This window comes from Canis lupus, chromosome 3 (genome assembly GCF_003254725.2).
Source record: "Canis lupus dingo isolate Sandy chromosome 3, ASM325472v2, whole genome shotgun sequence".
NCBI lineage: Eukaryota > Metazoa > Chordata > Mammalia > Carnivora > Canidae > Canis > Canis lupus.
Window position 1 is genome coordinate 69,788,988 of NC_064245.1, and position 14,062 is coordinate 69,803,049.

Below are 14,062 nucleotides of genomic sequence, written 5' to 3' on the forward strand. Positions count from 1 at the left end.
CACATTGCTGATATGAGCCAAAGCCAGGTCGCCTGAACAGAGTTCACCCTCACAAGCCCTACCTGAATCATGGCTCTGTCTGTGCCCATTGCCCCAGCTCACTTTCCCCCACAGCCCCACACGTCTTCTCCCCATCAGGTGGGAAGACCACACATCCCCCAAATGTCCTTCTGTGATGTCTCTTACACACCATACCCCTCTTTCACTGACAACTCTGGGGATCTTTCTGGCAGAAACCAGCCCTCACCCCAAAACTGGCAAGAGTCCTCCCTTGTGCTCCCTTGTCACTGGGTAACTTTGGTCAAAGCATCAAGCCCCCATGCTGTCACTGTGTTATGAATTTCTCCCCACCTAACTGACATGCCTGTAGGGCTCAAACCACAACTCTTCACCATGCACTGCTGGTCTTGGGAACAGTATTTGCTGAGTTCTGGATGAAGGCAGGAAGGAAGGAAAGTGGGAGGGAAGGAGGGAAGTTCGTTCTTTCTGGTCTCACTAAAGCTCTCCACATTATTGCTGGTATCACTATAAGACTCTGTCATCATGGGATTTGACTTCCCTGTAATAAAAAGCCAATCAATGAATTGTTGGAGTTTTCACGACAAAATACCATAGACTGGGTGGCTTCAAAGGCCAGAAGTCCAAGATTATGGTGTGGGCATGGTTGGTTTCTCCTGAGATCTCTCTCCTGGCTTGTGGATGGCCATCTGCCTCCAATGTCCTCACATGTTCCTCCTTCTCTGTGAGTCTGTGTCCTAATACCCTCTTCTTATAAAGACACCAACTCTTTTGGATCAGGGCCACCCATATGACCTCATTTAGCCTTAATTACCTCCATAAAGTCCCTATCTACAAATATAATGTTTCAGTGACCCAGAGAAGTGACCATAATGGCACAGCGTTTCTTCTGGGGATGATGAAAATGTTCTAAGATTGATGGTGGTGATGGGTGCATAACCCCATGAATATACAAAGCCACTGACTTGTACACTTCAAAGGGGTAAACTGTATGGTATGTGAATTATAGCTCAATAAAATATATTAAAATCCCCACCACCACCACCACCACAAGCCTTTGCTGGTAGACTCAAGGTTGGCAAAATTTCCTGACTCTCCATGACAAGTTTTGCCTCATAGGATTCTCACAAAGACAGCCAGAGGGACACAGACTCATTTTACAGTGGAAGCAGCTGAAACAGTGAGCCTCAGAGAAGGATTCAAGCCCACCTCATGCTTCCTGCCCCCTACACATCCAATTTCATACACATCCTGGGGATGCACATAACAGAAGCTAAGGCAACATAAATAAACATCTTAGGGTTTACCTGCAAGAGAGTATGTACTGCATGTGTGACAGGGAAAACTCCTTCAGTGGCTGATAAACATTCAGAAAATCCAACGAAGTACCCAACTTTAAGGCATCCCAGGATGATGGTAATGGCTGCAAACAACGTGATACTACCTAAATTGGGGGTGGGGGTGGGGAGAGCATAGAAACACACATATATAAGCATTGATATGCATGGATGTCATTTCAAAATAAACCACATTAAACTTTCCCATACATAGTCAAGTGATTTTTTTTTTAAAGATTTATTTATTTATTTATGATAGACAGAGAGAGAGAGAGAGAGGCAGAGACAAAGGAGGAGGGAGAAGCAGGCTCCATGCTGGGAGCCTGACGTGGGACTCGATCCCGGGACTCCAGGATCGCGCTCTGGGCCAAAGGCAGGCGCCAAACCGCTGAGCCACCCAGGGATCCCCCAGTCAAGTGATTTTGATCAGGGTGCCAAGACCATTCAGGGAGGAAAGGGCAGTCATTTCAACAAATGGTGCTGGGGGACGCCTGGGTGGCTCAGCAGTTAGGCACCTGCCTTGGGCCCAGGGAGTGATTCTGGAGTCCCGGGATCGAGTCCCATGTCGGGCTCCCTGCATGGAGCCTGCTTCTCCCTCTGCCTGTGTCTCTGCCTCCCTCTCTCTCTGTGTCTCTCATGAATGAATAGATGAAAATCTTTAGAAAAAATAATGGTGCTGGGAAAGTGGATCTCCAATTACAAAAGGATGAAGTTTACCTTACCTTACTCTATATACAAAAATATATTCCAAATAAATCAAAGACTCAAATGTAAAACCTAACATAAAACTCTTGGAAGAAAATACAGAGGAAAATCTTTACAGTGATTTATTGACGATGACAGCAAAAGCACAAGGAAACAAAATTAAGATGGATAGACTGGACTACACCAAAATGAAAAAACTTTTGGGCATCAGAGGACGCTAGCGACCCACAGAAGGGGAGAAAATATTTGTAAACCATATATCTGGTAAGGTGTTAGTATGCAGAATCTATAAAGAGCTATAAATCAACAACGAACAATAAATAAAAAAACCCAATTAAAAAAATGAGCAAAGGACTTGAATAGACACTTCTCAAAAAACCCCACATATAAATAGCTAATTAACACATGAAAAGATGCTCAGCACCACTCATCATCAGGGAAATGCAAATCAAAACTACAAGGAGATAGCACCTTACAGCTATTAGAATGGCTGCTATGAAGAAAAAAAGGAGAGAAAGAGGAAGGAAGGAAAGAAGAAAAAATAAATAGATAATAAATGTTGGCAAGGATTTGAAGAAATGCAAACCAGTGTACATGGCTGATGGGAATGTAAAATGGTGCGACCACTGTGAAAAACAGAATGGTAGCTTCTCAAAAAATTAAAAGCAATATTTCCACATGATCCAGAAGTTCCACTTTTGGGTATATGCCCAGAAAGATCAAAAGCAGGGACACAGGAGCACCTGGGTGGTTCAGTGGTTGAGCATCTGCCTTTGGTTCAGGTCATGATCCCAGGGTCCTGGGATGAGTCCCCCATCAGGGTCCTACAGAGAGCCTGCTTCTCCCTCTGCCTGTGTCTCTACCTTTCTCTCTGTGTCTCTCATGAATAAATAAATAAAATCTTCAAAAACAAAAGCAGGGACACAAAAGGATATTTGTACATACATATTTATGGCAGCATTATTCACAACAGTTAAAAGGTAGAAACAACCCAAATGTCCATTGACAGATGAATGGATAAACAAAATGTGGTTCATCCATACAATGTAATATTATTCAGCCTCCGGAAGAAAGGCCATTCTGACACATGCTACAACACAGGTGAACCTTGAGGACGTTATACCAAGTGAAATAAACCAGTCACAAAAAGACAAATACCATTATGATTCCACTTAGATGAGGTTCCTCAGAATAGTTAAATTCATAGAGACAGGAAGTAGAGTGGTGGGTGCCAGGGGCTGGGGAAGGGGGGAAAGGTCAGTTGTATAATGGGTACAGAGTTTTAGTTTTGCAGGATGAAAGGCTTCTGGATATAAATTGCATATTGTCATTGTACTTAATGCTACTGAACGGTACACTTCACAAACAAGTCAGTAAACTTTATGTTATGTTATATTTTACCATGATTAAGTAAGTGTATATAACAAGACAGTACTGGGTCCTGTTTATCTTTATTCCTACCCAATGCATATCTCAGGGTCTGACAAATGATATACATTCAACAAAGATTGACCAAATAATAGAAGCTTCTCCCTGAAAAAAGATCAATCTAAGAGTGTCACTGATCTATTAAAAAAAAAAAAATCTCAGTTCTCTAAACGGAAAATCCTGCTCTTGAGAGAACAAAGATGAGGGGCATATGGGTATTCAGGAACTCTCTGTATTTGCAACTTTGCAACTCTTCAGTAAATCTAAAACTTCTCCAAAAAAGAAGGTATATTTTTAAAACTGATAGGAAGGGGGTTCCATACCAGTGGCATAGAAAGTGCCCACACTAGGAAAAGTGAACAAAGGAAGCATCCTTTGATGGCGTATCCAGCGTGGTGTTGACCAAACAATAAAAACAAATGAAAAATATGAATATGTAAAAAAGACTGGAAGGAATTTATAAGATACATTAAAAAGAAACTTGTAACAAATGAAAATATTAGCAAGAAAAACAGTGATTCTGGAGACTTCATCATCAAAGTTCCTAATCCTTCTCCTGGGCCAACATTGACCTCCATTCACACGTTCTCTCCCACGAATGGGAGGAAACTGGATCGTGTGTGACATGCATTATGGTGAGAGAGAGAGGACAGACTCATAACACCGAGCTATAACATTACAGCTCCAGTCCAAGAAGCCTCCAGTGAAAAGTAATGCAATCGCCTGGCTCCTTTCCATTGCTCAAAGTCTTATAGAAACAACTCTAAGTCACTTTTTTTTTTCCATTCTGGAAAGCCCCCAGTGAAATAAAAAACTCAGTAAGAGTGGAGATTCAATCCCAGGGCTTTGAAATGGTTTGACAAATGCACAGTTCCTTTTGGTTACAAAAGAAATAGCAAGATAAGGTGAGGCAGTCTGGCTGGTGTGGCAAGAGCACAGGCTGTAGCTCTGGGGACCCGGGCACTAGTCCAGGCTGTGCCACCGATGGCATGTATGAGTTCAGGCGAGTCACTTCCAGGTTCCTAGCCTCGGTTTTCCCATCTGGAAGATGAGACTGGTCCCCAGCACTGGTTCTCACATTTGAACATGCATCAGAATCACCTCGAGGGCTTGTTAAAACACAGATGGTGGGTCTCCACCCGCAGAGTTTCTGATTCCATAGGTTTGGGTGGAACCCCAAAATCTGCATCTCTAACAAGTTCCCAGGTGGGGCTGACACTTGATCTGGGACCCCACCTTGAGAACCACTGGTCTAGAACATCTCGATCACTGATATTTCAAGAGTTACGATAAATACATCATATACCTTCTCATAGTCTTGAAGTCCTTTCTTCCTTTACCCATCCATTTATCTCTACAACAAATATTTTGGGGACTCCTACTATGCATGTGGCATTTTGCCAGGGGCTCAAAGGTAAACAAGACTGCTGGAGAAGCAAAAATACACATGTGTAATACTGCATAAAATTGGGGTGTGCACAAAAATACGGACATGCAAGCTGGCACCAGACTTCCTATCTGCAGCACCGGAAACCAGAAACCAGTGGAAGAATAGTGAGAGTCCACTTCAAGGAACAGATTGCAGCTCAAGAACCCTATTTCCAGCCAAGATGTCACCTGCTCGTCAGGGCAAAAGACAGAAAGCGATTTATAGATAGGCCAAACATATAATTCCTTCAACAAAGATTCATTGAGCAGTAACTATGGTCCAGCCACTGTCCCAGGCACTGGAGACATAAAAAGTGCAATAAAATGAAGTGTCTGTCCTTGGTGAATTTAAAATTCGAGTGGGGAAGACAGAGAATCTGCAAATAAATAGTAACCACAGAAGAAGTGTCAGGAAGCACTAAGTGCATGAAGAAAAGTAAATCAGAAAGAGGATTAAAGTCAATGATGGATAGTCAGGAAGAACTGTCTTAGAAGGTGACAGCTGAACAGAGAACAGAGGAGGAGGGGAATGTTGTCCACACAACTCACCTGACAAAGGACATTAGCCAAACAGCCAATGAACTGTGGAAGAGTCCTCACAATTGGGGAAGATGAAGAGGAGAGGGACAGTGGTGAACAATAAACTTAGCATCAGACTGGAGAGGATGATGCATTATAATGGAAGGAGGGAGGGAGGGTTTAAAATGACAGGATGGGTGGGTGGATGGGTCGGTGGTTGAATAGTTCAGTAAATAGATAAATAAATTAATAGGAATGAAGACAGGATAAGAGAAATTAAATTCAAATGGATGAAGATAAACCCACTGGAAGGGCGCCTCAGTGTAGGATTTTTTCTGGGGAATAAATAAAAATGGAGTAATATGCATCTGATTGTGGGAATGAAGAGAGGAAAGACAGTCATTAATTTAGTAGAAAGACACAATAAAATGTTCAAGCACTCCGAAGAGCAAATGTGTGCAAAAGGAAAATGGGGGGAACAATATGTAAAAGAAATCATTATAATCATCATAAAGAAAAAGGGGAACAAAGTCAAGTATGTAAATCCTACCAGTGAATGAGAATGATTTAAATCTCCCATTAATTAATCAACAAGTTGGGGGACCAGGGGTGCTCAGTCGGTTAGGCCGTCTGCCTTTGGCTCAGGTCATGATCTCAGGGTCCTGGGATGGAGCCCCTCATCAGGCTCCCTGCTCCTCCCCCCTGGCTCGTGCACACACCCTCTCTCTCTCAAATAAATAAATAATATCTTTAAAAGATAGTCAACAAAGATGGGAATATTGAATAAAAACAAAACCTAGCTCTTTTATGAATCACGCTTTTCACTTAGTGGCAATGGCAGAAAATCAAAGTATGGACAAAGAGGCAACCTGAAGGGGAAGCAGGAATAGCACTATTGATGTCAGACCATCTGAAATTTAAGTAAAATGGAGTAAATAGGATAAAGAATCCCTTCACCTTTATCATCACACATGAAAAAGAAGACATAATGTATGAGGAAGATACAATAGTCCCTTGTGTGCCAAATAAAATAGTTTTACCCTTGTATATTTACCTACTTTATTTTTTTTTAAGATTTATTTATTTGAAAGAGAGAGAGAGGAGGGAGATTTCATGCACTCAAGTAGGAGAGGAGCAGAGGGAGAGAGAGAGAGAGAGAGAGAGACTGTCAAGCAGACTCCCTGCTGAGCATGGAGCCCAAAGCATGGCTCTCGATCCCACAATCCTGAGATCACGACCAGAGCTGAAATCAAGATTGAAATCAAATCAATCACTTAACTGACTGAGCCACCCAGGCACCCCTTACATGCTACATTAAAGAGATAAAATGGGAAATTCTAGAACTAGACAGATTTGATAGAATGAAACATAAGGAAGGGCACAGAAGTATGAAGTCACACAGCCAATAAAGTTGGTTTTATAATATCCCTTTGTACACCTCAAAAAGAGAATATATAATTTTGGAAGTCAATGGAATATTGACAAAAACCGAGTAAGCTATAAGAAGACAGTAAGGCTGTAGTGGTAGGAGCTCACTGCCTGGCTTCAGACACTGTTTTCTACCAATTATTAGTTGATGATTTCAGGCAATCACTTAACTTCTCTGAGACTCGGTTTCCTCATCTGTAAAATAATAACAAGACTGCCTCTCTCATAGGGATGCAGAAGAGATTAAATGAGTCACTACATGAAAGGCACCTAGAACAGTGCCTCACACGTAGGAATTCTCTATACAGATGCTATCATCATCATCATCATCATGACAGTCAACCACAAAGAAAAACTTAATGCATTAGAACCATTTAGAAAGTTTCCCAGCCACATAACTTGAGACTAATCCTGTAAGGTCTAGTGTTGACAGAGGGAGACCCCTCCTCTGTCTTAAGCACCCAATTCCCCCTACAAGTCTGGAATCTTGAACTGTATGGTCTTGGAGGTAGACGTTCCCACAAAGTCAGTGTACAATCCCCCCTCTTATGCAAGAATGCTTCCCAGTGCATCATGACTAATGGCCAACAGGTCTGTATCCAGACATGCCCAGGGCTGGGAGGCTCACCATCTCTCAGAGAACATCCTTCCATCACCTGCTGGAGCTTATATTAGAATGTTCTTCCTTACGCTGGACTGCAGTCAGCCTTCTGGAACTGTCATTCTCTTCCCTGGTGATTTTGTCATTGTTCTCTCATCTGTCCATCCATCCATGCCTTCCCTTGATGATTCAGTAAATGCCAGCTGGCCCTTGTTACTTGTTAGGCACTGTGCCGGGAGCTCAGGATTTAAGGGGGAGCACATTCAGACAGGGACTCTACCTCCAAGAGCCCACAGTCTGGCAGCTGATGAAGTGAATAACACAATATCCTGCTTGATTAGTGTTAAGAAGAAAATGTAGGGTGCTAGGAGAACATAAAGCCTGGGAGCCACACCTGGTCTGAAAGGATAGGGAAAGGCTTCCCTAAATCCCTAAAGAAGTGGCTCTGTTTTCTGGAAACCAAAGGATGGTCTGGGGCTCACAGGAATGAAGCTGCCTCATTTTCTACCCTGATACTCCTCTCTCCTCTTGACTCAACAGCCTTTCCTTCCTCCTGGGGTCAGCCTTCTGCGGGTGCCCATGTGATGCTCAAAGGGGGCCAAGGCACCCATGTGCAGTCTGACTTCGTTTCCAAACAATGCCAAACCAGCCTCAGCTTTTGGGGCAGCCCCATTATCTTACTGATGCTGAAATCCTGACATTATGTTTCTATTTTCTATTAGACAAAAAAATAAAAAAAAATCCCATCAAAAAAATATATCTGTAAGAAAATGCATGCTGTTAGGCAAGAGTCCCTCATAGTGACCCCAGGTGGGGTCTTGGGGATCGCTCTTTCTTTTCTGAGGGAAGTGCTCAAAACCCCTGAATGTTGATATGTTCTAGAACTTCACTGGATTCACTGTCATGCTCAATTCATGTACTCAGTATATTCTTTTTTCATTTTTTAATGATTTTCAAGGTATTTTTTTCTGGACCCCAGAAAAAACAAAAGATCTTCCTCTGAGGACCCTCCCCTAAGTCCCCAAGCCTGTACCCCCAGGCTACTCTTCTGCCCCAACCCATCCCCTGCACTTGCACAGCAGAATGCTGAATCTTTTATCTCACAATAAGACATTTCTCTGACTATGAGCCAGAGGCTTCTAAGCATTTTATATATATAACTCAACTGAGTCTCTTAACAACCCTATGTGATAGGTGGTATCATCAGCCCCATTTTACAGACAAGAAAACTGAGGCAGAAGTAGAGCCTCGTGCTCGGGGTGGGGGCATGCTCTTAGCCATCATGCTCTGCGGCTGTCACTGTCTGCATCATCCTCGCCTTCCCCCGCATCCCTCCGTGCAGGGCCATGCCTGATTGTCCTGCCATCCCCAGAGCCCCGCCAGTACTGGGAGCTCAGTCCAGGCTGTCAAGCAAAACCGGATCGACATTTTGGCCCAACCACCACCAAAGTGTCCATGCTGTGCACTTGGCTCCTTTCTCTGTTGCTCTCTGCACGTTCCCAAGATCCTTCCGCTCAATGAAGAAAGCAAAAAAGAAGTAGACTTTTTCCTTCTCTGACACCTGTTGCGATCACGCCATCTGCCCTGAAGCAAGGAGCTCATCCCTCTTCTCTTTCTCACTGTTTGAACATTTCCAATGATGGGGAGCTCAGTCCTCCTCCTGAAACCCAGCTTCCTGGGCTGGTAAATGGGGCTCATGGCACCCACCTCAAGAGTCACTGTGAAGTTGAAAACGTGGTATTAAAGCTCGTCACAGAGATGACAGATCGCATGATTCCATCCAGAAGAAATGTCTGGACTGGGCAAACCTACAGACAGGAAGTGGACCCGTGATCGCCTAGGGCCCAGGTGGACTTAGAAGTATAGGGGTTGACAGCTAAAGGGTACAGGGTGGTACTGTACCCTTTTCAAGATGGTAAAAGTGTTCTCCAATTGACTATGGGGGTGGCTGCACCTACCTGTGGATATACCACAAACCACTGACTCCTGCACTTCAAGTGAGGGAACTGCAGAGCATGTGGACCTTAACTCAATAAAGTAAAAGAAATCTCTGGGACACACTCTTGCAATCCCAGTGGCAGAGGCAAAAGCCCCAAAAAACAAAGAGTGTGTGCAATAGGCTCTGGCTGCAGGAGAATGAGGCTGTGAAATTCAGGTGAACAGGCCTCCAGAGGAGGGAGAGCCAGGTGAAGCCCAGACCAGGGCTCATGAGCTTGCACCTGCCCCAAAGTCAACAGGGTGGGCTGGGATCCAATGGGACCCACCCGACAGCCCCTCCTCCGACCGGTGCTACCCCGTGACAGCATCCAGGATTCTGGGATCCTGGTATCATCCCTGGTGGTTTCTCGGGAGTTCTGGCTACACTTTCAGACCGTGGGCCCCCTGGGTGCCCAGACTGTCGCATCTTTACGTCCTGTAGCCTCTGCCCCTCCTCTCATCCCCTTTTGTTGCTCTCTGCCACCATCCCCCATGGTTCCCTCCCCCTCTTCACACGCACACCAATCTCTTTTATTGACCTTCACTTACTCACAGGTGGGGACAGGCTGTTTCCCAAACCATGCTCATGTTCCCGACCTTTATGTCGACAGCCTGTACAGCCACCACCCTGAGGCTGGCCTTACGTAACAGCTCACCTCTGTGCCTTTACTTCCGGTCCCTTAAGGAACAATGAGCAGCCCATACCCAGGGGTGGCAGGCTAGACAAAGATGTATCACATACATGGGTGCGTCTCGTTCTAAGAAAAAGGTATTATGCAAAAATCTGATCTAATAAAAGGAATACATTTGGGAGTGATTAATCACAAGCACTTAAAAAAGAATCGCTGTGACAAATAATGAGACAATGCTTCTGACATACCTGCATTCCGAACTCACTCAATAAACACAGCTATTATTCCTATTGGCATTATTCCCATAATTTCGTGTTACTAACACTTCTCTGGACTTGAGAAAGAACAGTAACAATAACAAGATCCTACACTGGTAGGGAAGCCACTGTAGTCTTTTAAAGGGACTAGAAACAGAAGAGAAATAGGACCCTGGAAATTCACCGGATGAACCAGCTATTTGCTGGGCTTGCACGTCACTGCTCACACTGGGCTGGCATGAGATCCAGGCTGCTGTCATTCCTTGCAGAAAAAAAAAAAAAATCAATCTCTTTCCTTAGCAAACAGAGGAGCTGGATGAATAATCCATCATTTCTACTAAATATTTCAATAGGTCCATATTTTTTATTCCAAATGAAGTGTTCACTTTCTCACACCCAGTATGCGGACCAGAAACTTTTCTCCTCAAACAAATCCCTCACAGCCCTTACCAAGACCCAAAACCTTTCTCCGGAAAATGTGAATGTCCTGAATCCCACAGCCTGGCTCTTTCTCGGCACCCCAGACTTCCAAAGCTGCCGCAGAAGCCAGGGCAGAGCTAAGTCAAACCTGTCTTTCCAGCTATGATTCCAAGGAAAACCTCAGTCCTGGCTGGGGCCGAGGCACTTCCCTTGGCACCCCAAAATTCTTTCCTTTCAAGACAATTAGCCTCTGGCTTCTTTGATGAACTCTCAGCTCATTTACAGGGATCATAGTGCCTTGCAAACTGCATTCACTTGATGCAGTTCTTCCAACCCTTTCCTGAAAAGCAACTGGGAGTCTCATTTTACTGATGAGGAAGCAGGGAACTCAGAAGGTGAAGGTCCTAGAGCTGGAACATGGAGTCAAGCCTTCCAGGCCAGCACTATTTCCATTTTCCACATACCTCACTTGAATGGTTATCAGGATTATCTAAAGAGCCATCATGTACTGAACACCTACTACGTGCTCTCTCTCTATTGCCACATTTATTCTATCACTTCTTGGTGTCCTATAGACCTCTCAAAAGTAACATGCCCAGAGCAGAAACTTGATACTGCATCCCCACCCCCACTCCTCCCTCTGTTTTCCTAACCTTGGAAAATGGCACCAGCATTCACCCACTGACTCGGATCCCAATGCTTGAAGTCTTCCTGGAGAGAGGGAGAGAGAAGGGAAGAGCAGGGAAGAGAGGGGTGGAGGAGGGAAGGGGCAAGGACAGAGGGAGGAGGGAAGGGGAGGAGTGAAGGAGAAAGGAACAAAAGGAGGAAGAGGGAGGAAGGAGGAAGGGAAGAAGGATGGAGGAGGAAGGAAGGGAGGGAGGGACAGAGAAAGGATCCGCCCACTAGAGGAAAGCATAGGTCAAAAGCCTGTGTGTGTATTTTTCAGTCTGTGTAAATCAGTATTTTCAAAACAACATTTCAAGCCTATTTGTTTGTTTATGTGATATGGCGCTGAATTCCCCACCCTTCAGTCACAAACCATGAGTCTTCCTAAAACAACCATTTTCAGAACAGGAATCTGAGCCAGCCTGGAGCTGTGTCTATTTTTTCCAAAGGCAAGATGAACTAGACACAGTCCCTGACCCTAAGAAGCCTCAAATTTCAAATCTCATCCAGGTGACAAGGCTCACATCCAACTAGTCATAACACAAGGTGAAAGTTGGCAAGAAGCAAAACTCTCTCTGCGGAGAGGTGTGGTACCCAGGGCGGAGGGGAGGAGTGGTTCCTGCCGGGTGGGGTGGAGAAGATGGCACTGCGGTCACACCTTTGAAGGGATGTGGGTGGCAAGGAACGCATGTGTGCTGGGCGCCCAGCCTGCACCCGGGCAGCAGTCACTGGTCCTACCAAGTGTGGGATTCCCATTCTCCACCTGGTGAAACTCAGAGTGGCCGGATTAAGTCACTGCCCAAGGCCACACAAAGACCAGGAAAGCCGCACTCTAAGGGAGATCGAAATTCAGACCTGTACACCATTCAGGTAGAGACGGGAGATGTGTCTGGTCCACACGGAGTGAGATGTACCCCTCCTCTCCCAGACAGGGGCTTTCTCCAGGGCACACTCCCTCCTCCCTCCACGTCCTCCCTCCTCCCTCCACCCTCCACCCTCCTCCCCTTGACTCCAGCACTGTCTGCCTCCCTTTTAAGAGCAGAAGCTCCTTGAGGAGGGGCAACCTTCCTATCTTGACAATGTTTCAGTCTGCTGGGAGTCCATAGCAAGTGCTTCCACCCTGTACCCCAATATTTATCACTTATCCATGACTCTGTCGGACCAGACTGCATGCTCTTGCGTGCTCTTAGCATCTACTCTACCCCAGACCCTGCCGTGGCTCTAGGAATGAGAGAGGGGCATCACAGAGCCCCCCACCAGGGTGCTGAGGGGTGGAGGAGTGTGGTCAGAACCACAAACAGCAGGGGGAATCAGAAAAGCATCATTGGGGTTGGGTGGGGGGGGACCCCGTGAGGCCTGAGCCCTGCCTTGGAAAGCAAGGCAAGGGGGAAAGCACTGCGGGGAGGAGGGAACAGAGTATGCAAAGGTATGGAGATGGGAAAACTTGCGTGGGAACTAGAACCTTTCAGACTGGAGCACAGGATGAGGGCAAGGGAAGGATGAAACTAGAGGCCCTCTGGGGACTGATCCTCGAGGGCCGGGAACGCCAGGATAGGGAGGGGGCCTCCCCCAGGGGCCGGTGGAACCTCGGCAGGAAGTTCAGCCAAGGAGAGAGGCGAACAGGTGCAGCCGTGCGGCTCTCAGGATGAACTGCGCGACGGGAGGAGGCTGCTGCAGCAAACCAGGCTTAACAGAGAAAAAGAGAGAAGGAAGGGAGGAGGGGCGAGCCAGAGAGGCGTCGGGGACGCGGGGCCACTCACCGCGGAGCCAGCGCGCGCCGGCGTGCGTGTCCTTGGGGCGGATGAGGCGGCGGTGCGCGGCGCTGCGGCGCACGTACCACAGCATCCAGAGCAGCTGCAGCAGCATGAGCGCCGTGAGCAGGCACAGCAGGTGGCTCTTGCCCACGCCCGAGGCGTGCACCGCCCAGGCCAGCAGGAGCAGCAGCCCCGCCACGAACACGATGAGCCCGTACTGGCTGCTCAGCGCCTCGGCCAGCTTCTGCGGCACGCCGGCCCGGACCGCGCCCCGCCGCCCGCGCGGGGGCTCCGGGGGCTCGGGGGGCTCCGGGGACTGCGGGCACCCCGCGGACCCCCGGGCCGGGAGGCGGGGCGATGGGCGGGTCGCGGGCCCCGCAGACACCCTGGCCGGGGCGCTCCGAGTCGCCCGGGGAGAGGGCGGCGCCCCCTGGCCCTCGGGCATCGTGGAGTGACCCGCGCGGGGTCTGGGTCCGGGAGCGGCTGCCCGGCCCCAGCCCGCGCCCCCCGCCCCCGCCCCCGCCCACGCCCCCGCCCCGATCCCCTCCCCTGCGACACCTGCGCTCCCCGCTTCTGCCCCTCCGCCCTCCGTCCAGGTGCGCACCGTGCCCCCGTACGCGGGCTGCCCCCCGCTTCTTCCCCGAGCTCCAGAATGCGCGCCGCGCACTTCCCCCGACCCCGCGAAGGGGGGGTCCCGCCCGCCCCCCGCGCCCGGGACCCAGGCCAGCGCCCCTCCCCCGACCACGGCCTCCGCTCGTACTCCGGGGCCCCCGGGTCCGCGGCGCCCACCCCGCCGCCCGCCCTGCCCTGCCCTGCCCTGGGACTCTGGCTGGCGGCTCCCGGGGCGGGGTGAGGGGCGAGGGGTCACCCTGAGCCGCGGGGGGCGGGGCTG

General features: G+C 47.9%; 1 protein-coding gene across 1 annotated transcript in view; it reads right to left on the reverse strand.

Annotated features, from left to right (window-relative positions):
• OTOP1 (otopetrin 1) overlaps positions 1-13,615 on the reverse strand; it is a 36,233-nt gene extending 22,618 nt beyond the window's left edge. The window contains exons 1-2 of the mRNA XM_025438290.3: positions 13,177-13,615; positions 1,326-1,462 (exon numbers count right to left, since the gene is read on the reverse strand). Of these exons, the coding sequence (XP_025294075.1) occupies positions 1,326-1,462; positions 13,177-13,615 (576 nt within the window). The remainder of the gene's footprint in view (positions 1-1,325; positions 1,463-13,176) is intronic.
• Positions 13,616-14,062: the final 447 nt, after the last annotated feature.